The 27,728-nt window shown below is 41.5% G+C and overlaps 1 protein-coding gene across 6 annotated transcripts in view; it reads left to right on the top strand.

Moving 5' to 3' along the window:
• The first annotated feature begins 1,793 nt into the window (after positions 1-1,793).
• The window catches only part of LOC130361086 (WD repeat-containing protein 49-like), a 64,192-nt gene continuing 38,257 nt past the window's right edge, over positions 1,794-27,728 (top strand). For 3 of the 6 annotated variants that reach the window (XM_056563678.1, XM_056563664.1, XM_056563669.1), the window contains exons 1-10: positions 13,663-13,865; positions 15,317-15,544; positions 18,415-18,503; positions 21,363-21,455; positions 21,937-21,982; positions 22,345-22,391; positions 23,279-23,396; positions 25,521-25,590; positions 25,942-26,182; positions 27,014-27,119. In XM_056563678.1, coding sequence (XP_056419653.1) covers positions 15,326-15,544; positions 18,415-18,503; positions 21,363-21,455; positions 21,937-21,982; positions 22,345-22,391; positions 23,279-23,396; positions 25,521-25,590; positions 25,942-26,182; positions 27,014-27,119 — 1,029 coding nt within the window. In that variant the 5' untranslated portion in view covers positions 13,663-13,865; positions 15,317-15,325. Of the gene's footprint in view, positions 1,843-13,659; positions 13,866-15,316; positions 15,545-18,414; positions 18,504-21,362; positions 21,456-21,936; positions 21,983-22,344; positions 22,392-23,278; positions 23,397-25,520; positions 25,591-25,941; positions 26,183-27,013; positions 27,120-27,728 lie in introns of those variants that run through there. The other 3 variants (XM_056563655.1, XM_056563659.1, XM_056563683.1) reach the window with 3 other exon arrangements.

Genomic DNA, 27,728 nt, shown 5'->3' on the forward strand with positions numbered 1-27,728 from the left:
GGCAATTTCTCCTGAGTACAGAAATACCCCATATGTGGCCCTAAACTGTTGCATTGAAATACAACAGGGCTCCAGAGTGAGAGAGCGCCATGCCCATTTTAGGCCAAAATTAGGGATTTACGTAGGGACGGACCAGGATCAGGGCTGGCGTTAAGGCGGGGCAAACTGGGCAATTGCCCAGGGCCCCCAACCCCCAGGAGGCCCCCTGCGGGCTTCCACTGAGCTGCCTGCAGGGGGCCCCCGTCACATTCGGGAAATCCCTGTGTCCCAAAAGATCTTTTTGGGACACAAGGATGTGCCGGTTACCTTTCTGCGGCCCCGCGTTAACTTTAAAAACGTGGGGGAACTATACTGCCAGCCTAATGTGGGGGGGGGGGGGACTATACTGCCAACCTAATGTGGGGGACCTACAACCTAATGCGGGGGAACTATACTGCCAGCCTAATGCGGGGGAACTATACTGCCAGCCTAATGTGGGGGTAACTATACTGCCAGCCTAATGTGGGGTAACTATACTGCCAACCTAATGTGGGGGAACTATGCTGCCAACCTAATGAGGGGGAACTACAACCTAATGTGGGGGAACTATACTGCCAGCCTAATGTGGGGGGAACTACAACCTAATGTGGGGGAACATACTTTCTACCTAATGGGCAGGGGGAACTACAATCTAATGTGGGGGAACATACTGCCAACCTAATGTGGGGGAACTATACTGTCAACCTAATGTGGGGGAACTACAACCTAATGTGGGGGAACTACACTGCCAACCTAATGTGGGGGAACTATACTTTCAACCTAATGTGGGGGAACTATGCTGCCAACCTAATGTGGGGGAACTACAACCTAATGTGGGGGAACTATAATGCCAACCTAATGTGGTGGAACTATACTGCCTACCTAATGTGGGGGAACTACAACCTAATGTGGGGGAACTATACTGCCAGCCTAATGTGGGGGGAACTACAACCTAATGTGGGGGAACATACTGTCTATCTAATGGGGGGGGGGGGCTACAACCTAATGTGGGGGAACATACTGCCAACCTAATGTTGGGGAACTATACTGTCAACCTAATGTGGGGGAACTACAACCTAACGTGGGGGAACTATACTGCCAACCTAATGGGTGCCACCGGGCCGTGTTAGGGCTAGGTGGTACGGACTGGGCAAAGGATGTAGGTGGAACCCCTCCCCCTAGTTAGAGAAGCCCCCTTTTCCCCCCTCCCTTAGCTGAAGGGGTTAACTTTGGTGGGAAGTTATACAGGAAGGGGATGGCTATAGGGGAAGATATAGGCAAGCTGTTCCTTTCCCACTTTCTCTTACCGTGGTGTCCAACAGGAGTTCCCCGCCCTCTCCCCTGTTTTTTCCAGTTTCCTGTTTTCTTGTTTTTTCCTGTTCTCCTGTATATTGTACTTTTCCCTTTAAAAAAAAAATGTTTAATGTTTAATAAAAAAAAAAAAAGCATAAAAAAAAAAAGAATATTATAATAAAGTTATTTATATGTTTATAAAAAAATAAATAAAAAATGGGACTTGTTTAATTATTTTGGATGGAGAGGTATGTTTTAGAGCTTGTGGACTGTATTTTATCCTTCTCGTTGTTTTTTGTTCTTAATTTGTTGCTGCTCTCGTGGCAGGTTTCAATTTGCACTTGACGGGATTTTGCATCTGGTCGTTTCCTTATATTCTTAAGTCACAGCTGGCGGTACAGGAGTCGGTAATTATTAATGGAGATGGATGGCTGAGTTGCCCGGCGGCTTAGGCCGGCGGCTGGCAATGAGCTTCCTGGCAGGTTACCAACCTACGGAAGGTTGGTGGTTAATTGTTACGGTTGTTAAAAGGTATTTATAATAAAGCTCTGGCCGACCACCATGTCCACTTAATAACGTTCATAGTTGTGATGTCTTTATTGGGGAGCAAGGGGAAAGGGGGAGTCCCGGGTAGGCGAAAAATATGCCTTTCGCGGAGTCTGTGGGGGAACTATACTGCCAACCTAATGTGGGGGAACTATGCTGCCAACCTAATGTGGGGGAACTACAACCTAATGTGGGGGAACTATACTGCCAACCTAATGTGGTGGAGCTATACTGCCAACCTAATGTGGGGGAACTACAACCTAATGTGGGGGAACTATACTGCCAGCCTAATGTGGGGGGAACTACAACCTAATGTGGGGGAACATACTGTCTACCTAATGGGGGGGGGGACTACAACCTAATGTGGGGGAACATACTGCCAACCTAATGTGGGGGAACTATACTGGCAACCTAATGTAGGGGAACTATAACCTAATGTGGGGGGAACTATACTGCCAACCTAATGTGGGGGAACTACAACCTAATGAGGGGGAACATACTGCCAACCTAATGTGGGGAACTACAACCTAATGTGGGGGAACTATACTGCCAGCCTAATGTGGGGGAACTATACTGCCAACCTAATGTGGGGGAACTACAACCTAATGTTTGGGAACTATACTGCCAACCTAATGTGGTGGAACTATACTGCCAACCTAATGTGGGGGAACTACAACCTAACGTGGAGGAACTATACTGCCAGCCTAATGTGGGGGGAACTACAACCTAATGTGGGGGAACATACTGCCTACCTAATGTGTGGGAACATACTGCCTACCTAATGTGGGGGGAACTATTCTGCCAACCTAATGTGGTAGAACTATACTGCCAACCTAATGTGGGGGAACTACAACCTAACGTGGGGGAACTATACTGCCAGCCTAATGTGGGGGGGAACTACAACCTAATGTGGGGGAACATACTGCCTACCTAATGTGGGGGAACTACAACCTAATGTGGGGGAACTGTACTATCAACCTAATGTGGGGGAACTACAACCTAATGTGGGGGAACATACTGCCAGCCTAATGTGGGGGGAACTATACTGCCAACCTAATGTGGGGGAACATACTGCCAACCTAATGTGGGGGAACTATACTGCCACCCTAATGTGGGGGAACTACAACCTAATGTGTGGTAACTATACTGCCAACCTAATGTGGGGGAACTACAACCTAATGTGGGGGAACATACTGCTAACCTAATGAGGGGGGACTATACTGCCAACCTAATGTGGGGGAACTATACAAAAATATAACATTGTACTATTCTGATCCCTCTAACTTTTATTTTTCTATATATGGGGATGTATGAGGGTCGTTTTTTCCCGCTTTGATTTGTACTGCAACTCCCAGCATTTCTGCATAGCCAAAGACTGTCCAGGCATGCTGGGAGTTGTAGTTTTGCAGCAATGATTCCATAGTTACCCAGACACTGGGTAATATGATAAGCCAGTGTTTCCCATTCAGAGTGCCTCCAGCTGTTTCAAAATTACAACTCTCCACATGATAATACTGGGAGTTAGTAGGAAGGAACCTCTAGCTAAATTTTTATTAAACAATCTACCTTAAATGAAAGGAAAGCTGTTCAGCACTGTCTGTCCCTGCTGATCAGCTGTATACAGTCTGAGGCTGCTGCTGAGGGGAAGAACCTGGCAGCGCTAGGACCCAGAGGCAGTGCAGCAGTCTGCAGACAAGAGGGCTTGCCATGCAGAGCTTGTTATGATTCTGGGGCCTGCGGTAGACTTGTTGTAGAGATGAAGATTTCTTCTTGCCCAGGCTGTTAATCCCCCCCATGTAGGCATGTTTAAGACAGGAGGGGTGTGATTACAGCCCTGGCCACTGTGACTACTTGCAAACTCTGCACCGCCCAGGGGACTACTTGAGCTGCATTTGCATACAGCGCGGGAAGTTTTATAACCTAATTTTCTGAAGATTACAGTCATCAGCAACTACTATGAAAACATGATAGGAACGTTTGTTTAATGCTCTAGGACAGTGGTTCTTAACCTGGGTTCGATTGAACCACAGGGGTTCGGTGAGTCAGTTCCGGGGGTTCGGCGGGGGAGGACAGGCAAACCAAGCAATTGCTTGGGGCCCCCAAGCTGGCCTGGGGCCCCGAGCAGAGCCGGTGTTTGCCCATCCTGTAGCAATGGGGAAATTCCCCCCATCACTATTCACTCCCTGCGGCCCCGCGTTAAGTTTAAAAACGCAGGGCCGCTGGGACATAGCGCACGCCGGGACGTGCGTGCGCCCATGGAAACAAAGGCGTCGAGGACCGGAGGATAGTGAAGGAGGAAGACGCGGTGGTCAGAGCACTGAAGTGGGCAGTACACAGGCATACAGCCTCCAGCCATACACTGTATATGGCTGGAGGCTGTATGTCTGTGGGGGAACGCTGCCTACATCAGTGGTCTTCAACCTGTGGACCTCCAGATGTTGCAAAACTACAACTCCCAGTATGCCTGGACAGCCGTTGGCTGTCTGGGCATGCTGGGAGTTGTAGTTTTGCAACATCTGGAGGTCCGCAGGTTGAAGACCACTGGCCTACATAATGTGGGGGAACACTGCCTGCCTAATGTGGGGGAACACTGCCTGCCTAATGTGGGGGAACACTGCCTGCCTAATGTGGGGGGACACTGCCTGCCTAATGTGGGGGGACACTGCCTGCCTAATCGACGCCTCTCACCTCACCAAGAAAGTTATCTCCATCCCCAATATGTTACACAATGTCCACTTTGCTACTTTGTAATATTATTTTAATTTTTAATGTTTAATCCAATTTTTTATTTTTAAAATTTTAATTTTTAAATTTTTTCATTTATCATTTACATTGTACATATTTTAATTTGTTATTCTTTTTAATTTTTTTATTTTAATTTTTTATATTTATTTCTATTTTAATTTTATTTTTATTTTCTTCTTTTTTATATTTTATTTTTTCATTTTTATTTTTTATTATTTTTTATCTTTTATTTTTTTTATTTATTTTTTCTATTTTCATTTTTATTTTCATTTTTATTTCTATATTTACACATTTTATTTTCATCATTATTTTCATTTCTTATTATTTCATGTCATCCATTTAATTTATTTTATCTTATCCTTAATTTTTTTTTTCACTCATATACATATTTATTTATTTTTATTTTTTAATATTATCACTAAATATATATATACTGTATATAAATTTTTCTATTTTTTCTATTTTTTTTCTATTTTATTTATTTTTTATTTTATTTGTTTATTTATTTTCATTCAAAACGTGTATAAGAATATATGAATATGCTTTATTATTGTTATTTCTTTATTATTTTTAAGTAATATGCATTCACTGATAATATTGTTACATTGTAAATATGTAGTTTTTTTTGCATGCAATCAGATGGATGCGGTTCTATAGAAAATTATGCAAACTCAGAATTGTTCAATTTAGGTTCGCAACCATTTATATTTCCGTGTTTGTAGTAGAACAATCTAAGCTGCTGTTTAACTGCTCTCCTCTAACATAATATACATATATGTGAATATAAACGTTATCACCCAGTCTGAACTGGATCAATGGATATTGGCTTTAGATGTGTAATCCAGGCCAGATATTATCTCTGATCCTTTAATTAATTAGCTCCAAATGTTAACCACCATATATAAATGATCCATAAGAGAAGCTTCAATACACTGTTTATTTTTCCTACTGAAGAAAGCGTCCTGCAATATAGCAAAAGAACCCTGAAACGCGTCTAGGTAAATTACCGCACCTTGCAATATACTGACGGTGTGAACCTGGCATAGAAACTTACGATTTATTGTAAGCAACAACCACCGCAGCTGCAGTCTGGTCCGGACTTCCACCGTGATTTGCCACCAACCCGAACCTGCTGGGAAAGATCCATCTTCCACTCGCCCTGAGAACACCTTATTCTCCATTACTATCCACCACGAGGGACGCCAGCGCTGTGCCCGCCCTGCAATTTCATCACAGGAGCAACACGGAGGCCACTGGGGACCTTGTGCCAAACCCACCCCTGCACAAGTGACAGCCCTGTGCCAGTGCAGCCGGCGTGTGGTGGACGGAGTTAACATCGAGCGTCAGGAGCGGGTGAGATACATTGTACCAGCAGTACTCAATACAGATCAGTCCAAAGCCTGTATTAGTCAAAAAGACTGAAACAAGTAACCACACAGTGGATATATTATCTGTTCATATATTTACTGCGAAGATATATTGCATCAGCTGCATCAGAGAAGGACATAATATCTTTTTCCAGACTGGTATTTTTTATAAATTTTTTTATATATTTTATGGTTGCCAGAATATAAAGTCTTCCTTTTTTAGGCGATTAATACCACCTGGGCCCAGTGGAATATTCAGCTTTATCATATCTGTGCCAGGATTAGAGTAATTTTATATAATTGTTTTATATATGTTTAATAAAATGTATATAAATTGAAGCATCTCTATATTATTTTGGAATTCATTGTGTACCCTTTGGGGTAAAATTCTAGAAGGATTGGTTATATATTTTTCTTTATATAATAGACTTGACTTGACTGAAGATAGTGACAGCAGACAGAGATGACTTAACTTGATGACTTGTGGCTGTAATTTAGGCTTGAGGCCTCTAGATGTGCTGGACAATAGCTCTGAGACGTCTGGACTGGACTTGACCTTAGCAGAAAGTGAAACACAAGAGAGAGATTGTAGTACCTCCCCCTCTTATAAAGGGGGCTGAACAAGGAGCCCATAGGCCAACTGTGGGCCACCTGGTCACCTGGTGCTCTCTGAGTAAGGCTGGGTTCACACTACGATTTGTAACTACGGTTCCCGTATACGGCTGGGAGGAGGGGGGGCGGGGCTTAATTGCGGTGCCCGCACTCAGCCGTATAGGGGAACCGTATTTAATGCATGTCTATGAGCCGACCGGAGTGAACCGCAGCCTCCGGTCGGCTGCTTTTTCGGCCATATGCGGTTTCCCGACCGCAGGCAAAATCGTGGTCGACCACGTTTTTGCCTGCGGTCGGGAAACCGCATACGGCCGAAAACACAGCCGACCGGAGGCTGCGGTTCACTCCGGTCGGCTCATAGACATGCATTAAAAACGGTTCCCCTATACGGCTGAGTGCTGGCGCCGTGATTAAGCCCCGCCCCCTCCACCCAGCCGTATACGGGAACCGTAGTTACAAATCGTAGTGTGAACCCAGCCTAACAAACATATGACCTAAACATGTGACAAACAATTATCATGTGACTAACAACCATGTGACCTACTTCAAAGGTCCTTTGCACTTAATATGCCACCTATTCACATTATGGGGGAACACTGCAGTGGTACAGGGACTCAACCTGACAGGACTGTAGGACCATATACCATACTGGGACATCACACATGGTTCTCAATCATCAGCAATTTTCATGCAGGACAATGCCCCCTGTCACACAGCAAAACAGGTAAAGCAGTTCCTTGAAACTGAAAACATTTGAAAGAATGAAATGGCCATATTGATAGATACCCAATAGAAAACCTCTGGAAAATCCTTTGTGACAAAGTTATGGCCAAGAAACTCCCAACAGACTGGAAGAAGAGTGGAGAAAAATCCTACCAGAGCAGTGTGAGAGACTAGTGATGTCTACCAACCAACGCCGGTTCCAATAACCGATCAGGGATAAGAACCAACATTAACTCAAACTGGGAAAAGTGGAAATCAATTCAGAAACTCTTCTGAATTACCGAGTCGATCTCCATCTGTCACCCGTCCGGTCGCTGAGTGTGTGGTTGCCGAGCTGGTTGCGGCGGAACCTCTACAAACTAGCAACTAAATGGAGGAAACAAACAGAAGAGTGAATGAAAAAAGGGAAAAAATTAAACAAAGAAAAAGAACAAAACTAATATAGGCACTTTGGAAAGTAATATGGACGATTTTAATATTTCCATTCTCACAACGCATTCCACTCCATCTCCTCTATCACCTAAGGCTCCTGTCCCAGCATTTGATCATAAAACACCCACTGATTCATTCAATCTTGAAAATTCTATCACCAACGTATCTTATATGCTCCTGTCCTTTACTAACCAATAACACTGCAATTGTTCCACTAATACATCCCAAGCATCAAACAATAACAAAATATTTCCCACCCAAAAACAATATCAATTCATTACCACCACAATCACTACAAACTCCGATATCCCCATTCTCAACACAGAATCCTCCATTCTCCTCAAAAAACACAAAAAGAAAAATAGACCACGTGGATGTAGGGGAGGACACTCAAGCAAGAAAAGAACCAAAATGGTGCAACCCTCAGAACAGAAAGTAAAACTATTGAATCTCTCCACTCATATTTTACAGGAGAATGAGATCTCTCTATTGACAAAAGGATTATAATTTTGTCCCTCATCTCCCCCAGATTCTTTCCAGTTATTTTTAGATCTTTAATGATTTTACCCGTAAATTAACCCTTGCACGCTTTTTTTCCATTTCTGAAAATAAAAAGGGCAATCATCTTTTGACAAGTGATGAACCCTTTCCACATCCGAGAATACCCCCACATCTTCCCAGTCGGTTGGGCACACCTCTGTGAAACGTGGAGGTACACAAGAAATCTTCTTTTTACCCACTAGGACATAGAGGGAATTTTGTGGAGACTTTTTATTCCATGGTCTGTAATGAGTTCAGACAACTTGGGGATTCACCAGAAACATTGTATAACCTCACAATCAGGTCTAAAAAGCCTGAAAAATAATAAGGAATTAATTATCAGACCCGCGGAAAAAGGGGGCGGAATTTTACCTAATGACCCTTCCCCTGAGTATTTTATGTAATATAATATTTTTTGTAAAAAAAAAAAAAGGCTGCTGATTCCTCAATTTTAAATAAAAAGTAATATGATTTTTTTTTTTAAATAAAAAATTACCAACTTCCAACCTTTTATTATTTGCCCAAAGTCCACAAAGATGAAACAAACCCTCCGGGAAGAGCAATTATCTCCAGAGTAGGAGCTATTAGCTGCCATCTTTCGCACTTTGTGGACTTATTTTTACAACAATACGTTATTAATTTACCAACTTTAAAAAAAAAAAAACTCAACTCAGTTAATAAAAGAACTACAATCTCATCAGAGTGTGGATGTTCCCCTCCTCCTGTCCCTTGTTGTCAGCGCACTTTACTCCAACATTAAGGAGGAATCAGGTAAAGGTGCAATAAAATACTTTATAGATGGTGATGAAAACATCAGCACCACACAATCCCAATTTTTAATAGACCCAATTATTTATATTTTGCGTCATAATATTTTTTCTAATAATGACCAGATTTTTCGGCAGGTGCGGGGATGTGCCATGGGGACTCGTTTCGCCCCAAGTTACGCTAATTTGTTCATGGGGCGTTTCGAGTCCCTTCATGTCACTGATCCCCGCATCCTGTTTTACAAAAGGTGTATAGATGACCTTATCATTTTATGGAAGGCTTCCAAAGAAGAAGCTACATAAATAATAATGAGTGGGGTTTGGTGTTCACCCCAAATATGTCAAAAACATCCCTAATTTTCTTAGACCTTGAGATTTTTAAAGATGAGAGTCCATATCTTCAAACACGTACGCATTTAAAAAAAAGTAGATGTAAATAGTTTCCTGAATTTTATCAGTTGTCACTTTCCAAAACACCCCATATGGCCAGTATCAAAGGATCAGAAAAAATTGCAGCAAAAATGAAGATTTTTTAGTCAATCTAAGATTTTACAGACAAGATTCGTGGAAAAAGGATACCCCAAAAAGTTTTTATGTACTGCTTTTAAAAAAGCTAGTACATTATCTCAGAAGGTTTTGGTGGAACAAAACGGAAAAAATAAGAAGACTAATAATCATGAAAAAAAAAACACAAGAAAATATCATTTTATTACTACTTTTAACAATGCACCCAATAAAATACTCGCTTTTATCTGACTCGATCCTGAAGAAAATATTACCTGTAAAACCAGCGATTACTTATAGAAGAGCTAAAACTCTCCGTAACCATTTAGCACCTAGTAGACTGAGCAAATTAAAAGAGATACCTACTATTATTCCTTCCAAAACTTCCCTGCATGGCACTTTCCGATGTGGTATATCCAGATGCCTTTGCTGCAAATTGATACCTGCAGAAGACACTTCCAGCATATCCTCTTACTCCACTGGCGAAATAATAACTTTAAAAGACCATTTAATTGCTCCTCCTCTTATGTAATCTACCTCCTCTCTTGTAAATGTGTCATCCAATATATAGGTAGGACCATACAACCCTTACGGATGAGGATGAATAAACACTGACTCAATATTAATATGAATGTTATGCAGCACAGTGTCTCCAGACACATCACATTAAATCACACTGGTGACACTGACTGCATCACGCTCTGTTATAGAATCAATTAATACTGATGTACCTACCGATTTCAGCGTCTCATCCACAGGGAATCTTTCTGGATTTTCCGTTTTAACATGCTCTGGTCGGAGGGCCTTAATGAATGCATTGAGAGAACAGATGCTCGAAGTTTCGCAATTACATGATTTTCTGTATTTTTACACTTTTTTTCTTTTATCATCTGCACACCAATAACCAATATTTATATACATATACTTTTTATTATACTTTTTTACTGTTTACATATATTTTAATTATATAACCTGTAAGAGTAATATGACATCTTTTTACCTGTTCCGATACATCTTTTCCGGTTCTGATGTCAATTTGCCCTGTCTTGTATATATATAACCTTCCCACTTCATTCCCATTGTATCACGCCTGATGAAAGGGTTCACTCCCAGAAATGCGTTGTGTGAACTAAATGGTGGACACTTTCTAATACCTATGGTTTTTCATCCTTGCTGATCCTCACCTACTTGCCAGCGGACACAACTTCCCGGATTCACCCTTCTCCTCACCTAAGTAAGTAATGATGGAATGCTACTGTTACGCCGAGCGCTCCGGGTCCCTGCTCCTCCCCGGAGCGCTCGCGGCGTTCTCCTCTCTGCAGCCCCCCGGTCAGACCCACTGACCAGGAGCGCTGCACTGACACTGCCGGCGGGGATGCGATTCGCATAGCGGGACGCGCCCGCTCGCGAATCGCATTCCAAGCTACTTACCTGTCCCGGTCCCCGGCTGTCACGTCCTGGCGCGCGCGCGGCTCCGCTCTCTAGGGCACGCGCGCGCCAGCTCTCTAAGATTTAAAGGGCCAGTGCACTGGCCCAATCACTGTAATTACTCCCACCTGCTCCACGCCTTTATAACATCACTTCCCCTTCCCTGCATTGCCGGATCTTGTTGCCTTGTGCCAGTGAAAGCGTTTTGTGTATGTCCCAAGCCTGTGTTCCAGACCTTCTACTGTTGCCCCTGACTACGACCCTTGCTGCCTGCCCTGACCTTCTGCTACGTCCGACCTTGCTCTTGCCTTGTCCTTCTGTACCGCGCCTGTCTCAGCAGTCAGAGAGGTTGAGCCGTTACCGGTGGATACGACCTGGTTGCTACCGCCGCAGCAAGACCATCCCGCTTTGCGGCGGGCTCTGGTGAATACCAGTAGCAACTTAGAAACGGTCCACCGGTACATTCCACGCCAATCCCTCTCTGACAGAGGATCCACCTCCAGCCTGCCGAATCCCGACAGCTACTGTATGTGTGCTGCCTGCCTGCTTGGTCTCAGTGCACACAGGTTGGCTCTATAACGTTTACACACAAGAGGAGGGCAGTCCGGGAGATACATAGGCACTGAATAGGAACCAGAAGTGTACCTATCACAAGGCGCGCCACCATTTCCTCTAATCCATCGCAGTGTTTGGTGCTGCTAGAGACAGACTTTGCATGACAACAAACAGTGGACAGCAGGTTCAATGGAGTTTGAGACCCTCTAGTGGTGGCAGTTTGGATAGATTTTTTGGCATTAAAGGAGTAGTCCAGTGGTGACCCAGTGGTGAACAACTTATCCCCTATCCTAAGGATAGGGGATAAGTTTGAGATCGCGGGGGGTCCGACCGCTGGGGCCCACTGCGATCTCCTGTACAGAGCCCCGACAGCCCGCGGGAAGGGGGCGTGTCGACCTCCGCACGAAGCGGCGGCCGACACGCCCCCTCAATACAACTCTATGGCAGAGCCGAAGCGCTGCCTTCGGCAATCTCCGGCTCTGCCATAGAGATGTATTGAGGGGGCGTGTCAGCCGCGGCTTCGTGCGGGGGTCGACACCCGCTATCTGGCCGGAGAGCCTGGCCCCCGTACAGAGAGATCGCAGGGGGCCCCAGCGGTAGGACCCCCCACGATCTCAAACTTATCCCCTATCCTAAGGATAGGGGATACGTTTTTCACCACTGGACTACCCCTTTAAGCATAATTTTAGGTAAATAAATTGATTTGCACTTTTGGCTATATTATGAGCACAAGTTAGTTGGAATGACAGTGACTGTTTATAGTGTACCTCCATTACATAGGAAAACAATTACAATGCAGGTGGAATAATTGTCTTTCTAAATATATTTCGGATGCAAATCAAAAAATGTTGCAGTATCTTGCAATACCTTTTTTTATTGGACTAACGTCATTTTGTAGAGACAAGCTTTCGGGATTCCTCCCTTTATCAAGTCCAAAGCAAATCTAAGCTCACAAGCAGAAGACACAGGCTACATCTCACAAATATGCAGGGGTTAAGACAATAGATGTGGAGAATTCACACTAAGATGGGCCATAAATTGTCCTGCTATAGGAACATAGACTACATAGATAAGGATGAGAAAAAGGGGGGAAAGAGGGGGGAGCAGGGGAGAGACTGGTAATTAAGCAGGACATAGTGAGATGCAAAAGAGAATCCAGTATATAGTAAAACACAAGTGCATGCACTGACTGGCTGCCTGGTAGCACCTGCCTACAGTACCGGGAGGTACTACATGTTCTGTACTATTTACCTGTGCCGGGGTTAGCAGCTCCTTTGGACACCAGTTGAGGGCGGCTCCATTTTGTATTTTAGGGACATTGTGTGTACTGTACAGGACCCTGAAGAAGCTCCTGTCCTCTACATAGACAGTGATTTACAGCTCCCAGCAGATCTTTCTTACTTTTATATGGAAGGACTTGCTTTACCTACATTAGTTATCTACTTATTTTCTTTCATCCTCACTTTTTCCCATTTTTGGATGATATTTGGGGCTTCAGAACCAATTACCAGGTTTCCATAGAGTTCCGGTCTTAACATACTATGGTTTCAACATACATCGGTCGCCCTGGAACCAGTTATTAAAGGGGTACTCCGCTGCCCTGCTTCGGAAGCTCCGCTCACCAGTGTCCGGAAGTTTCTTGTTCCGAATGCTGCGTGCGGACTTCCGTGTTCAGGGCCGCCCCTCTTGACGTCACGCCAGCCCCCTCGGGACGACAAGCCCACCCCCTCAACAAAAGTCTATGGGAAGGGGGCGCGACGGCCGTCGCGCCCCCTTCCCATAGACTTTCGTTGAGGGGGCGGGCGTGACATCACGAGGGGCAGCCCTGAACACGGAAGCCCGCACGCAGCGTTCGGAACAAGAAACTTCCGGACACTGTGGAGTACCCCCTTTAATATACCTTGAGGGTCTGTACATTGCTAAGATTTTTAAGTATTAACATTGTATCAAACATCTCTCTCTCAAAAACATTTGTTACCCCTTTTGTATAAAAACGTAGTGAGCACATTCACTATTATTCTGGTCATGTTTTGGTTTCCTTCACACATCCGAGATCTGTGAATAAAGGAATGAAATGCTATTGAGCAATGACATTTTTGCCTCTCTCCTGTTTAAAGAGATTATATTAAGAGGCATCTGGCACTAAAAAAGATCAGTGACCTCTTTAGAAAGGTATTTGCATTCACTATTGTTCTACCTCTTCTTACCCAGTGTCACTGAGTGTTTCTAAATTATGTCACCATAGTAACCTCTACATGGCCAACTACAGGAGCTTTTCTGTGCAGACGATAGACTACACACGTTTCCAAGGCAGTGTCTTCTATACCCTCCAATAGTAAGTACTAAAAACAAAAACTCTTAGACTTTTACAAGTACCAAAAAACTACTATGTATCATCTTATATGTGCACCTAAATGTCAATATTTTACTACATTTTAGTACTTGATAACTCTGATGACTTCTGCATTGATATTGACAATTACATCAGCGCAAAATAACTTCTGTATTGTGATCAGCTGATCTTTGCAGGCCCAGCTCGTGGAACCCTTGGCAATCCTGATATTTTTAGGGATTTCATCTAGTAAAACTTTAACCTGTAGTCTGTGGCCTCCTCGCTGGAGTGCGTCTCCTGGCTCATTCTAACAATCGTGGGGGCCTAAGCACCAAGACCCTGAACAATCAAAAAGCAACATTTTGGGGGTTCTGTACAAAGTTGGTGAAATAAATGTGACTACTTAAAGGGGTTTTCCATGAAATCAAATTTTTTTTTTCTTCATATCAACTGGCTCATGAAAGTTAAACAGATTTGTAAATGACTTCTATTAAAAAATCTTAATCCTTCCAGTACTTATCAGCTGCTGAAGTTGAATTGTTCTTTTCTGTCTGACAACAGTGCTCTCTGCTGACATCTCTGTCTGTCTCAGGAACTGTCCAGAGTAGAAGCAAATCTCCTTAACAAACCTCTCCTGCTCTGGATAGTTCCTGAGAAAGACAGAGGTGTCAACAGAGAGCACTGTTGTCAGACAGAACAACTCAACTTCAGCAGCTGATAAGTACTGGTAGGATTAAAGGGGGTACCCTGGTGGAAAGTTTTTTTATTTGTTTTTTTATTTATTTTTAAATCAACTGGTGCCAGAAAGTTAAACAGATTTGTAAATGACTTCTATTAAAAAATCTTAATCCTTCCAGTACTTATTAGCGGCTGTAAACTACAGAGGAAATGCTTTTATTTTATTTTATTTTTTTTTGGGGGGGGGGGATTTCTCTTCTGTCACGGCCACAGTGCTCTCTGCTGATACCTCTGTCCATTTTAGGAACTGTCCAGAGCAGGAGAAAATCCCCATAGCAAACATATGCTGATCTGGACAGTTTCTAAAATGGACAGCAGAGGTCGGCAGAGAGCACTGTGGTCGTGACAGAAGAGAAATCCAAAAAGAAAAGCATTTCCTCTGTAGAATACAGCCCCTAAAAAGTATTGGAAGGATTAAGATTTTTTTAATTGAAGTAATTTACAAATCTGTTTAACTTTCTGGAGCCAGTTGATATGAAAAACAAATTATGTTTTTTCATGTAATACCCCTTTAAATGATCTTGCACTACCTTTAGTACCCATGTTTGTAAGAAGAGAAACCTTATAGTAACAGGTGTACACTAGAGAACAAAAGAGTTATCATTTTAGGCTACAGATTGAGAAATGGTATCGGTCCACAGTATTAAGCATTATACCTTGTGTCAGCTGAGTAATCTAATGTGTTCATATGAATTTTATGTCATGTTTTCCTACAGTTGGCAGATATGGAAGACAAAGTATCATTGCAAGATGGCTTCCAGGAGCAGGATAATAACATAGTTTCCTTCCACCTTCCTGCAATAGTAACAGAAAGTAATCCACACAGGGAACCATTTATCCAGATAACTCCCATGCCCGATAATACCCTTCTGGCAGTCGGACAAGATGGTTTAGTAACGGCCTGGACGCCAGATCTCAAGCTAAAGAAAAGCCGGTGTATTTTGGTAAGTTTGGTGGACCAACTTGTCATGGAGAGAGAGAAACTGCTTGTACTACTACATGTACTGGTGAGCAGGTGAACCCACAGTGCCACCTAACCAATCTGGTTTTGGGGCACTCCTGGGGCGTTATCTAAACAGCCGCCGAGTTTTACCATTTAACCCCTGTACAGGAATATGGACTTCCCTGTAGGGGGCTACTAGGTTGCTACCTCTGAGTGGTCCCAGTGTACAGTAGGTGGGCTCAGCAAGCTAAAAGATGCAAAGCACAGGGGGTCCGACTGAGACGAATCCAGGTACAATTGGTGATCCTGGGCAGCATATATGCGGAGTCAGAACAGGCAAACAGGTCTGGATTGACAGTGTAGGGTCATAATCACACAGTCCAAGGTCAAACACTGGAGAGGCCGTGAAAGGTCACAGAGAAGAGGAGGAATGATAGAAAATGGTTACTTACATGCTCCAAATTTATTAACCCCCTTGTGATAGTATGATAAATATGTCACACATAAGCAAAAACAAAACAAACATAAATGACTTCAAAACACAAATCTTTTCAGCCTGGTCCACATGATCATATGTATTATGGGAAACGTATTGAAGGCTGTGAGAAAACCTTTGCAATCTCTGGACAAACAGGTCAGAACCCATGACTTAGTCAAGAAAAAGATTGGGAAACCACCAAAACCTATAAGAAGCCTCACACAGAAGCTTCAGTATAGTATGCAAAATGATGACCATATTTTTACTTACTTTTCAGCCCCTTTTCAGTGTGGTGTCTGTAACTATGGGATATGTTTTGATAAACTCCCAGAAAAGTAGTTGAAATTCCAGCACTGTGAAACAGTTTGATATATTAATAAGGCTTCTTTCACACTACCGTTTTCGCCCCGGTAGGTGACGTCCGTTAGGAAGATAGCGGGAGAAAAATTTGTGCATGACACGTCTTTGCCCATTATGACTCCCGTTAGGCTAAGTTTACACTTGATTTTCTGTGTGCGTTCTTGTGCGTTTGAAAAACGCTGCTGCCAGATGTTAGCTGTAAATCAACGAGAAATCGCCAAATTTCACTTTGCGTTTTTCAGTTATTTATATATTTATTTTTTATTCTTTTGGCTTTTTTTTTAACTCTTTTTTTTGCATTTTTCAGCTCCTTGGTGTTTTTCCAAAGTCGCAGCATGTTGAGCCTATGGCGTTTTTTCCCCTGAAATCGTGGCGTTTTTCTTCCATAGAAATCTATGGGTGTAAAACAAGCCAAGAAGAACGACATGTGGGTTTTAACTTTGGCATTTTTGCAGGCAGTTTTTATTCTTTTTTTTTTTTTGGACTTTAGCGATCCAAAAAAGTGATGGAGATACCTTTTTTTTAAATATAATTTTGTAGGGTATCATTAAAAAAAATATTAAAAAAGATACAGTAGTGATGGAAAAAATTGTATTTAACGAAATTTATCTTTATTATAACAACATTTTTATTAATTTTTATACAGGGATCAATTTATGTGGGCGGGCAGGGCACAAAAAATGTAACCGACAATAAAAAAAAGTGTGTGTTTTTTTCACTTTTATTTTTTTATTTTTAGATAGTACTACTCCCAGCACGGAACACACTGTTCCATGATGGGAGTAGTAGTACCTGTACTAATAGACAGATCACCCGCTGTGATGCTCCTGTATAATGTATGGATGCGGCCGGCCGCTCTTCTATGGTCCCCTGCACTGTCGTATATATATACACACCTATTCATATTTCCCTCAGAGAGCTGTGATTGGCCAGATGGTTCCAGCCTATCACAACTCTCTGTGGGAAATATGAATAGGTGTATATATACATCAGTGTAAGGGACCATAGAAGAGCGGCCGGCCACCTACATCTATACATTATACAGGAAGATCACAGCAAGTGTCAGGAGTGACACCCTCTGTGATCTTTCCTTAACTGCAGGTACTACTGCTCCCAACATGGAGTGTACTCTGCTCCATGATGGGAGCTGTAGTACCTGCATTAATAGATAGATCACAATAGGTGTCAGAAGTGACACTCGATACGGTCTGTCTATTAATGCAGGTACTAGTATTAATGCAGAGTGTGCTCCATGTTGGGAGCAGTAGTAGCTGCAGTTAAGGACAGATCAAAGCGGGTGTCACTCCTGGCACCTGCTGCGATTGTCCTTCATCCCTGAGATGCAGAGCGGCTTTCTCCTGCCCTCAGATCTCTGCTCTGTATTCCGGCTGGCCACTCATTTATATTCATATTTCCCGCTGAGAGCTGGGATTGGCTGCCACCATCCGGCTAGTCCCCACTTTGGGCGGAAAATATGAATGAGTAAGGTGAATTTCTATTCATATCACTGGCCGGCCCCGGAGTATAGTGCAGAGATACGAGCGCTGTATAGAGCCTCTCCGCATCTCTGCTATATTATGGACGATCGCATCGGGTGTCAGGAGTGACACCCGGGGCGATCTGTCTATTAGTACAGGAACTACTACTCCCATCATGGAACTACTACATCCCATCAGCATGGCAGACTGCCAAAATTTTTTACATTTACTTCTATGGAGTTACGAGACAAATTCCGCATGAAGAAAGAACATGTTCATGCGGAATGGAATTCTGTGACAGAATTCCGCTAGCGGAATTTCCTCAGTGTGAACTGAGGAGAGGAAAGTTAACTAAATACTATGGGGTATGGCACTGCTGAATGAGTTGTAGAGGAATAAGTGAGCAGAATTACTTGTGGAAATTCCTTTCAATTCCTCAGTGTGAACATACCCTAAAACTGTCATCAGTGTTGACATGTTAAATAATATATCAGTAAAATTTTTGTACATTATATCTATACTGTGCAAATATTAAAGTTAACATTTGTTTTACAGGATGAGAATAAACAACCGAACAGGAAAATTAAATGGATTTCTGATTCTACATTTATGCCCCAATATAACAAGTTAATTGTTGGAACTTGGTAAGAATGTCATCCTATCACTAATGCATCATGCATTGCTGCATATAGTACAGAATAACTGTGGCGATGACAGCACATTAAAGGGGTATTCTGGGCAAAAACATTTCATCCCCTATCCAAAGGATAGGGGATAAGATGTCTGATTGCGGAGAGCCTGCTGCTGAGACCGCCCGCGATCTCTTCCTTTCCGGGACTGGGGACTTGATGTCACGCCACGCCCTCTCCATTCATGTCTATGGGAGGGGGCGTGATGGCTGTCACGCCCCCTCCCATAGACATGAATGGAGGGGGCATGGCGTGACGTTACATCCCCCAGTCCCGGAAACACAGAGTTTTCTGAAACTGGAGATTCAGCACCCGCATAGAATTCGGGTGCTTCAAGGAGATCGCGGGGGGTCTCAGCAGCAGGCCCCCCCGCGATAAGACATCTTATCCCCTATCCTTTGGATTGGGGATAAAATGTTTTTGCCCGGAATACCCCTTTAATGTATCAAGAACACATTGGCCCTCATTTACTTAGAAAATCGGGTTGTAAGTCTATCTTGCTTTCTTACCCGATTGCTATTTTCCCCTGGTATTTATTATTATGTCGCATCCTGTTTGTCGCACGTGGGTTTTGTTGGTTTTGGTTTCCAACTCCTCTGAGTTGTCAGGAAAAAATCCACAACAATTCAACAAATTTGGGTTGGAAACCTTTATAAATACGTGGGAAAGCTCAGAAATGTGGGGTTACGCCCCTTTTTCGGGGTTGGGAGAATCCAAATCGGGTCCGTCGGGAAAATTTTTTGCATTGTGTCGCAGACTGGCGCACGATGTCTGCGGCATGTCGCAGACAAAGATGCGACAAAAAAAAACGATAAAACAAGTCGGGTTTAGAATAGTAAAGGAGGGCCATTATTAGAACAGAATTCTCTGATTATGGACCCTCTTTAAGGGTCTATTCACATGTACAGTATTCTGCACAGATTTAATGCGCAGGATTTCAAGCTGTGTTCAGTCATAATTTTACATTGAATTCTGCAGCAGAAAATCCTGCGTATCAAATCTGTGCAGAATAGCTTCTGAACACGATTTTCACCTGGTAAGAAGTATTAAAAACAGGATCACCCACACTATCTTCTTGTATATTCAGGTTAGTGTGGGTGACCCCGCTGAGCAGCGGAGTACCCCTTATCAGTACTTATAAGCTACTGTATGCCCTAGAGGAAGTTCTTTTCTTTTAAAAAAAAATTTCTATTCTGTCTGAGCACAGTGCTCTCTGGTGACACCTCTGTCCATGTCAGGAACTGTCCACAGCAGCATAGGTTTGCTATGGGGATTTTCTCCTGCTCTTGACAGTTCCTGAGACAGACAGAGGTGTCAGCAGAGAGCACTGTGGTCAGACAGAAAATAAATTCAAAAAGAAAATAACTTCCTGTGGAGCATACAGCAGCTGATAAATACTGGAAGGGTTAGGATTTTTAAATAGAAGTAATTTACAAATCTGTTTAACTTTCTGGCACCAGTTGATTTAAAAAAAAAAAAAAAAAAAAAAAAAGGTTTTTCACTGGAGTACCCCTTTAATGGAATAAATCATGTCTTATCAAGTTTAGGAAATCCTATATGTTAAGGTACATGAGAACCAATGTAGCCAGTCATAACATAGGGTTAACAATGTTCCTTGAGATGCTGTAAGAAATAGAGTAAAAAGAGAAGAAAAGAGAAAGGTGGGGACCATGAGGGACCATGAGGTATCAGTAGGAGGCCACTTGAGGAATCAGGGTGTCACATCACAGGGTGTTTCCTCCTTTGTACGCAGCAGAGCATAGTTCATTACCCTGATTATGCCTCTCAGCTGTGATGCACCAGACCTATCAGAGAGTGTGAAGCCTGGTCCAGTATCGGTTAGTCCTGGTGTCCATGCCTCTGTAAGGCTGGCTATTTATACTCCTCCTGGTTTACCTGCTTATTTTTGGCTTGTTCTTTGACTACTCTTTTTGCTTGCTCTTTATGTACAGTGCGGCTATCTCTGTTACCAACGTGGCTAGGTTGACATAAAATAGATAGCGGCACAGTGATAAGTTTAGTTTGTGCTTCCCGTGTTTGTCCTGTTTGCTGCTTATTTTGTCTTTGATGTGTGAGTGACTTCTTGTATTTGGACTGGGCAATGGGTAACATAAAGTGCAACGTGGATTCCAGAGAGCTGGGGATAGAGATTTCTGTCATCTAGTGAATAATTTGCAAAACTGCCAGCTAGAAACTATGTAGTGAGACACAGCTCCTCCTAATAAATGTTATGATTCCTCCTGCCTTACCGCAGAACTCTAGCACACATCTGGGACTGCAGGGTAACAAAATTTGATAATTTCCTCTGCATGATGCTGCATTTTCTACCTCTGCTGACCCCCTGGAAGTTTATGGGGCTCTCCTGAAGGGAGAACCCTGAGGCACCAGTCTCCGTGCCTGCTACGCCAACAGACAATGGAGGCTGCAGGCTCTGCAACTCCTGGGCTTTTGGCTGAGCCAACCCGGGCTGCTGTTTTTGCTTAGATAAGGCGGTGTAATCTCACTCTCTTTTGCTTAACAACACAAATGGGCACAGTGCAGTCTGATATCTCGCTTTTACACCATGACTTGCAAAAGGTCACAGACCATACTTCACTGGCCTCGAAGATGCATTGCCTCCCCTGCTGCGGGTCACTAAGCACCATGATCAGGATATTGTGTTCTTAAGGGCCAAAGTGGACAAACTCCAAAATTGCCTAGGTAGGAATGTATGGATTATCGGAGTTCCCCTTTAGGTATCCCAATGTAAGCATCAGATCATTTAGGAGGTTTGGTAACTAGTAAATTACTACAACTGTGTGTTTCTGTTTCCAGTGACAGAGAAATTCGTCTTTATGAGGTTTCCAACTTTGAACCATACTGCCAGTTTGTTGGTTTTGAATCAATGCCTCTGCATCTAGGTTACAGGTAATCTTTACTTGCTTTATGTCAGTGTATTATGTGTACATTATTTGTACAGTATTTTTCCACCTGAGTTTGTTTTGCTTTTTTTTTGCTCAAAAATAATTTTGAAAAAAGTCTTCTACCGTGAATGTCATTCTGGAAAAATAATCACGAATATTCTTTGACATAACGCCCATGTAGTAAAAAACAAAAAGAATATATAGATCCCCTTAGAGGGCAATACATTTCTGAGCGGATCTTCCGAAATTCCATCCAGAGATTCCAGAGTGTGAACCTAAGTAGAAATTCAAATTTAAACTCTTTTATTGAATGGACTACTCTCTTCCTAGGCCAAGTTTAAATAATATAAATTCAGTAATAAACCTTAATCTAAACAACAAGGTTTTTGATCAAATCTCAGATACTTCGTTTAACTATTGCTATATGCTATGATTGGTCTTTTTACATTTTTAGCCATGTTTAAATTGGGTTTCTTTTATTTCAGTTTACGCGACGCAGACGAGTGTATAATTTATTTTGGCGATGAGCAGGTACATCATTATTTTGAGTATTTTTAATAACACATACTGTTCAATAAAAGTGTAGATAATCTGATGCATACTTTTAAATATTGTGTACTTAAATAGGAGATAAAAACACAATAAAGCTCTTTTACAGAAACAATGGGACAGTTACTGAAAAGTTGGCATCAAAATTTGTGGTGTTGAATTTGCCCTTTAATTTTACTAGTTATGCATATGAAATATTTGTTTTTGCAAGTCATACTCAACAAATGTTGAAATGGTGGTATCAACTTCTGTGGTATTTTATTTGCAGCATTGCATAATGTTATTTTTAATTTAACAGTTAGTATTTGATTTATTAATTAATGGGAATAACTGTTGTGTTGTAGGGATGTGTCAACATGATAATAATGTCCCACATGGCAGAAACTCTCAGGTATGGAGAAAACGTGTGCATGGAGAGTTTTATATGATTTCTTACTGATTACTTTTACTTTTTTTTAAACATATTCTTTTAAGAATTTTTGATGATTTTTCTATATACTATCTAGCTTAGATAAAATAATCCCCAAATTTTGCAGTTTTCATTTAAAAGCAATATTCCTGCTTCGTGTCTTAGGCGCAGGCTTCATTTAAAAATATATTTATTTGCTTATGTTAGTTACTCCAGGCAAATGCAAAAAAAGTGATATAGATAGAGTTAAAGGGGTATTCTGGGATTTTTTTTTATTTGACTATGCTACAAGGGCTGTAAAGTTAGTGTAGTTCATAATATAGTGTCTGTACCTGTGTGTGACGGTTTTCTCACAATTCTTCTGATTTTCACCCCACTATTTATTTTTACCAGCATACAAAATGACTGTTGTCTCAGATTTTTCCCAGCTTGCAATGCGGCCGAGACCTGACTCACTAGTCAGCTGATGACAGGGAGCCTGTCTGCTTCAATGGGTGGAGCGATCAATCTGCAACTAATGCAACAGTTGTAGGCACCCAGATTGAAAACCACAGGTCTTTTGTTTCAATGGGTGGGGTGGCTGATGTGTGAGAGGGAGGAAAATGGAATTGTTTGATTTGTAGTCAAAAAACATAAGTCAAGCAGGAAATACAAGTTCACAAAAAGCTAGCCACAGTGTTATGGTAATCTCACAACATAGCCATTTAGCCCCAAGACAAGTGCAGATCGTTCCTAAGCATGTCCATTACTGTCTGCCAGGTACATACTAAAATCACCTTATGGTGGAGAACCCCTTTAAACTATGTAACAGTTAATGATGAAAACAATTTTATTAACTTTCTATAAACTATTTTTGTAAAATAAAACAGGAACTGGACAAAATGCGAAGTTGTGGATGAGATTCCCAGTATAGCAATAGATAACATCACAGAACGGAATCATGTAAAATATATACGTTGGAAGGTGCATAATGATTGGGTCACACAGGTAAGACAATTTCATATTGATCTGTCACTATTGTTTAGTAACAGGAACTCAAATGCTCTGGTGCCTTGGATTTTTGGCATCTAATATTAAGCAAGGATAAGTTTACATCTACATCAGAGCTTCATTCTGGGGGCTACGTTGCAGATTCCTTTTAAACAGTGGGAATTAAGTGATCAAATGGTTTCCATTGTGTAATGGACAGTCCAGCTCTGTTTTTGGCCTTGAATGTTATCTGTGACAGAGGCCCCCGAATGGAGCCTCCCACGCAGATTTAAACGAGGCCTAGGTAAGGCTGCATGCACACCATGTTTTTGCAATTCAGTTCCCGTATCAGGTTTTTGATGAAAAACCGATTCCTCAAAACCTGACTAAACTGTATCAAAACATGTATACAAATTTCAACCCATATACAGTTAAAAATGATGTCCGGTTGCATCTGTTTTTTAAGAAAAAAAACATACACGTTTTTAACTTTTCACTCCATTTTGAATAAAGTTTCACTTGTTTGATTGAAATTCCAAGAAAAAAACCTGTGCAAAGTTAAAAACCGTATGGAACATACACACATACAGTTCTGTACGGTTCCCATTGACTCCAATGTTAAAAAAAAAACGTATACAGTTTAATATGATTTTTCACCCGGAACAAAAACGTGGTAGACAACGGTTTTGGATATGGGTAAAAAACCAGACAAAACCATATAGGACGCAAAACAGACAAAACTGGATGATGCGTTTGACATACAGTTTACAATGTTGAGTCAATGCATACCGTTTTCTATACGATTCCGTACGTTTTTGTTTCTTGAAACCCTATACGGGAATTGTATAGCAAAAACGTGGTGTGTATGCACCCTAAGAAAGGTTCCTTTACAGTAAGCTAGTGAACCCCAGTGACTATGGCCACACACATCTATTCCACTGCAGCTTTACATCAAGGAAGATGAATGATCACATAGAGGCAATAGAAGAAAACAGCCTGTACATTAATGCGTGTGTATGATGAACACATACATTTCCATATACCATACACCTTATCTATATTCTATAAAGCACATTTTTACACAATTTTTACACAATTCACATTTCCTCTTTTAGGTTAGTTAGGCCAGGATTTTTTGTCCCACAAACAACAGTATGCATTCTTAAATTGACTGAACATTCAAATTTTTGGACTACATTTTTCACTTTAAAATGAAGAGATCCCATGGCTGTACACTGTGGTATATGTCAGCATATTGGCGGGCTAGTTCTCTGACCCATGACACAAGTGTAAGTCTATTTTCTAGTGTGCACTTACTTGCACTTATGAAGTTTAATGACTTCGGCCTAAGGGTATGTAAACTTATGACATTAATTGTCAGATGAGATGGAAAAATAAGTTTGACTTATAAAAACTGTCCTATTACATATTGTACTTATCCACCTTGCTTCTTATGTGGTGATTTTTTTCCAGTGAACAAAAGCTTTAAAGAGTACCTATTATCAACTAAACGTTCCCTAATCCCCTTCCCCATCTGTCCCTGTCTCTAACTCTATCTATCCTAGCGTTTATTTTATTTCTAAACCCCATAAAATTACCTTTTTATGTTCATCTTCGGTAGCTCAGATAGGAGCGTCTGAGAAGGGAGGAAGTGGGTGGGGCCTGGCAGGCACGACGTCATCTGAAGCCTTGCCTGACCGCTTCCGCCCTTCTTCCTGTATGCAGGTGGAGTGCAGGGCAGGGACGGTGTGAGGTGTAATTTTGCACATTTGCATGGGTCGCAAAATTCCACCTCACACCGGCAGAGTCAGGAGCGCGCCTAGCAGAGATGACAGGCGGGAGCTGCGCTGAGTATCAGATTTCGGACTCAGCCACCAGGCCGGCGTGAGTCCGAAATCACCAAAAAAAGGGACTCCTAGGGAGACCCCTAATGGCCATAAGTTTAAACACCAAAAACACATAGAAGAATAAAAAAAATGTAATAGTACCCTATTAGAAAAGTGTTCTATTTATTATGCATTATAAAATATAAAAAAAAAAATTTCAGAGGTACAAATCATGCTGGAATGAAAAAACTGGTATATTATTAGCTTTGTGTGTATTTATCTATTTATAACTTATACTTTTCTTGTTCATCCTCAGATCAGATATGTTCATTCAATTGAATCCACTATCTCAAGTTCCAATGATGATTACACAGCCCTTATAATAGGTAGGTGGTATACACTAATGAATAAATAAAGCTCAGGAATCTTTATATAGGTAGAGCCAACTAAGTGATCATTTACTTGTCTGTCTTTCTAGTTATGCCATTAAAACAGTTTTAGTTCAGTTCACACATCCGTGTTTTTGCTGCAGATATATTTACAGCAGAAAATATGCGCATTTGAACTGACCCTGAGGCTGAAGGAAAAACACCTACAGTTTGGTTATATGGTATTGACTAGAATGTCTTGAAATATGGGCCCCATACTTGGTCAGATGTTACAGTTGGTAATTACAGAAATGTTTTTTATGTTTGTACTATGTTTATATTGTACAAATTGTTGTGGACTTTGGACAGGTTGTGTAGAGGGGACCAAAAATGTACAGAAGCGCCTAAAGGACCTTATGGAATCTGACAGCGTGAAAAGCAAAAGATCTTTGTTGGCTGGAAATGTTCCTCTCAAGAGAAATATCAATGATGAATCCCTGTTTAGGGTTAAGAGAGGCGTCAAAACCTTTGATTTCTCCAAAGAAGCTAATATTCTAGTAACTGGAGGACTAGACAGGATTGTCCGTGTTTGGAATCCATACGTACCTAGGTAATTAACATGTTCTGATGCTCCGGTTCACCAGATCTAATGTTTGTGGCAAAGGACTTCAATGTGTCCTTCCGAGGAGAAGAAGCAGCACTCCAAGCTTGTAATAACACTTCAATTCTTTATTCTCCCAGTGTCAAATGGGAACAGCAATGTTTCACCTCTTCTATTGAGCCATTCTCAAGCCCTGACTGAAATGCCGCCCCATTTAATTGAATAGGGCCAGCTATGGTCATCTCTTAACCAGCGCTGCAGCTTATTCTTTCTTAGAATTAGTTAGGGTACCAGAGATTGGACCCCCAATGATCATAAAGTGATGGCATATCTTAGCTCTATGCCATGCTTGTCTTATTCTTTAGGATAACTATTTTCAAGTAGGGCATATAATATAATATAGAGACAGGGGCTACACCTCAAAATAATAATACAATACCAAGAGAACATATCCTGTCTGCCTATAATATCTATGGTCAAATGTTTAGATTCAATTCCACCATTGAACTATACAACAATGCTTTATAATAATGCAAAAAAAAAAGAGAAAAAAACTTATAAAATGAAAAATAAAACAATCAAAGCATATCAACTGAACTGGATAGTGTGGGATGGGAGAACATAGAGGTGACATTGTGGAAAAAATTTTAAAAAAATAATTGAACACCTTATTAAAATCCTTAAACACCTAATGAGTAATAAAATCTCTCTTGAGATAATATTTTTAAGAAAATTTTATTTTAAACCACTCAGGTTCTTTCTTTATTTTTTTATTTTTTTTTATTTTAAGTTTGGGTATATTGATCTTAATGACGTTTTTTTCCCTCCTTTTTGCAATAGTTGGCCCACTGGTTTGCTGCGGGGACATTCATCACCTATAACCTACCTACAGATTGGAGATGAAAACACAAAAATTTACTCGGTCTCTACAGACTGCACTGTGATGGTAAACTGTTTTTCTGTTCAGCAGGCATATGTTATCTAGTTCATATAACAAAGATTTGCTTCACATTGAATTTTTTAGACATCCTTTAAAACATACTTAATACATAACAACATATATCCATAAAACGTACTTAATACATATCAGAGGCCATGTTTATAGTATGGAAACTTTGGATAAGAAAGTTTTTCTCCCTTGATGAATGGATTTAGGTTTTGCAGGCTAGCATAACAGTCAGGTTCTTGTAGATATTAGGTTAATTACACAGTACATACCGTATCTCACATAAGTGAGTCCACCTCTCACATTTTTGTAAATGTTTTATTATATCTTTTTTGTGACAAAACTGAAGATATGACACTCTGCTACAATGTAAAGTAGTGAGTGCACAGCCTGTATAACCGTGTTTAAAGGGGTGCTCCAGGGAAGTTAACAAAAATAAAAATGTGCCAAAGCCACCACAATACATGTAGTTATCCTTGTGATATAGCCATCTTCCATGGCCCCTGTTGTCTCCTAAATATTATTTTTCTTTGCTTGCAGCCCAGACTACAACTCACAGCAGTCAGTGTGGCTCTGTGTAATGGCTGCCAGCCAATTGCTTTTACTATC

Source organism: Hyla sarda, chromosome 1 (genome assembly GCF_029499605.1).
Source record: "Hyla sarda isolate aHylSar1 chromosome 1, aHylSar1.hap1, whole genome shotgun sequence".
NCBI classification, from domain to species: domain Eukaryota; kingdom Metazoa; phylum Chordata; class Amphibia; order Anura; family Hylidae; genus Hyla; species Hyla sarda.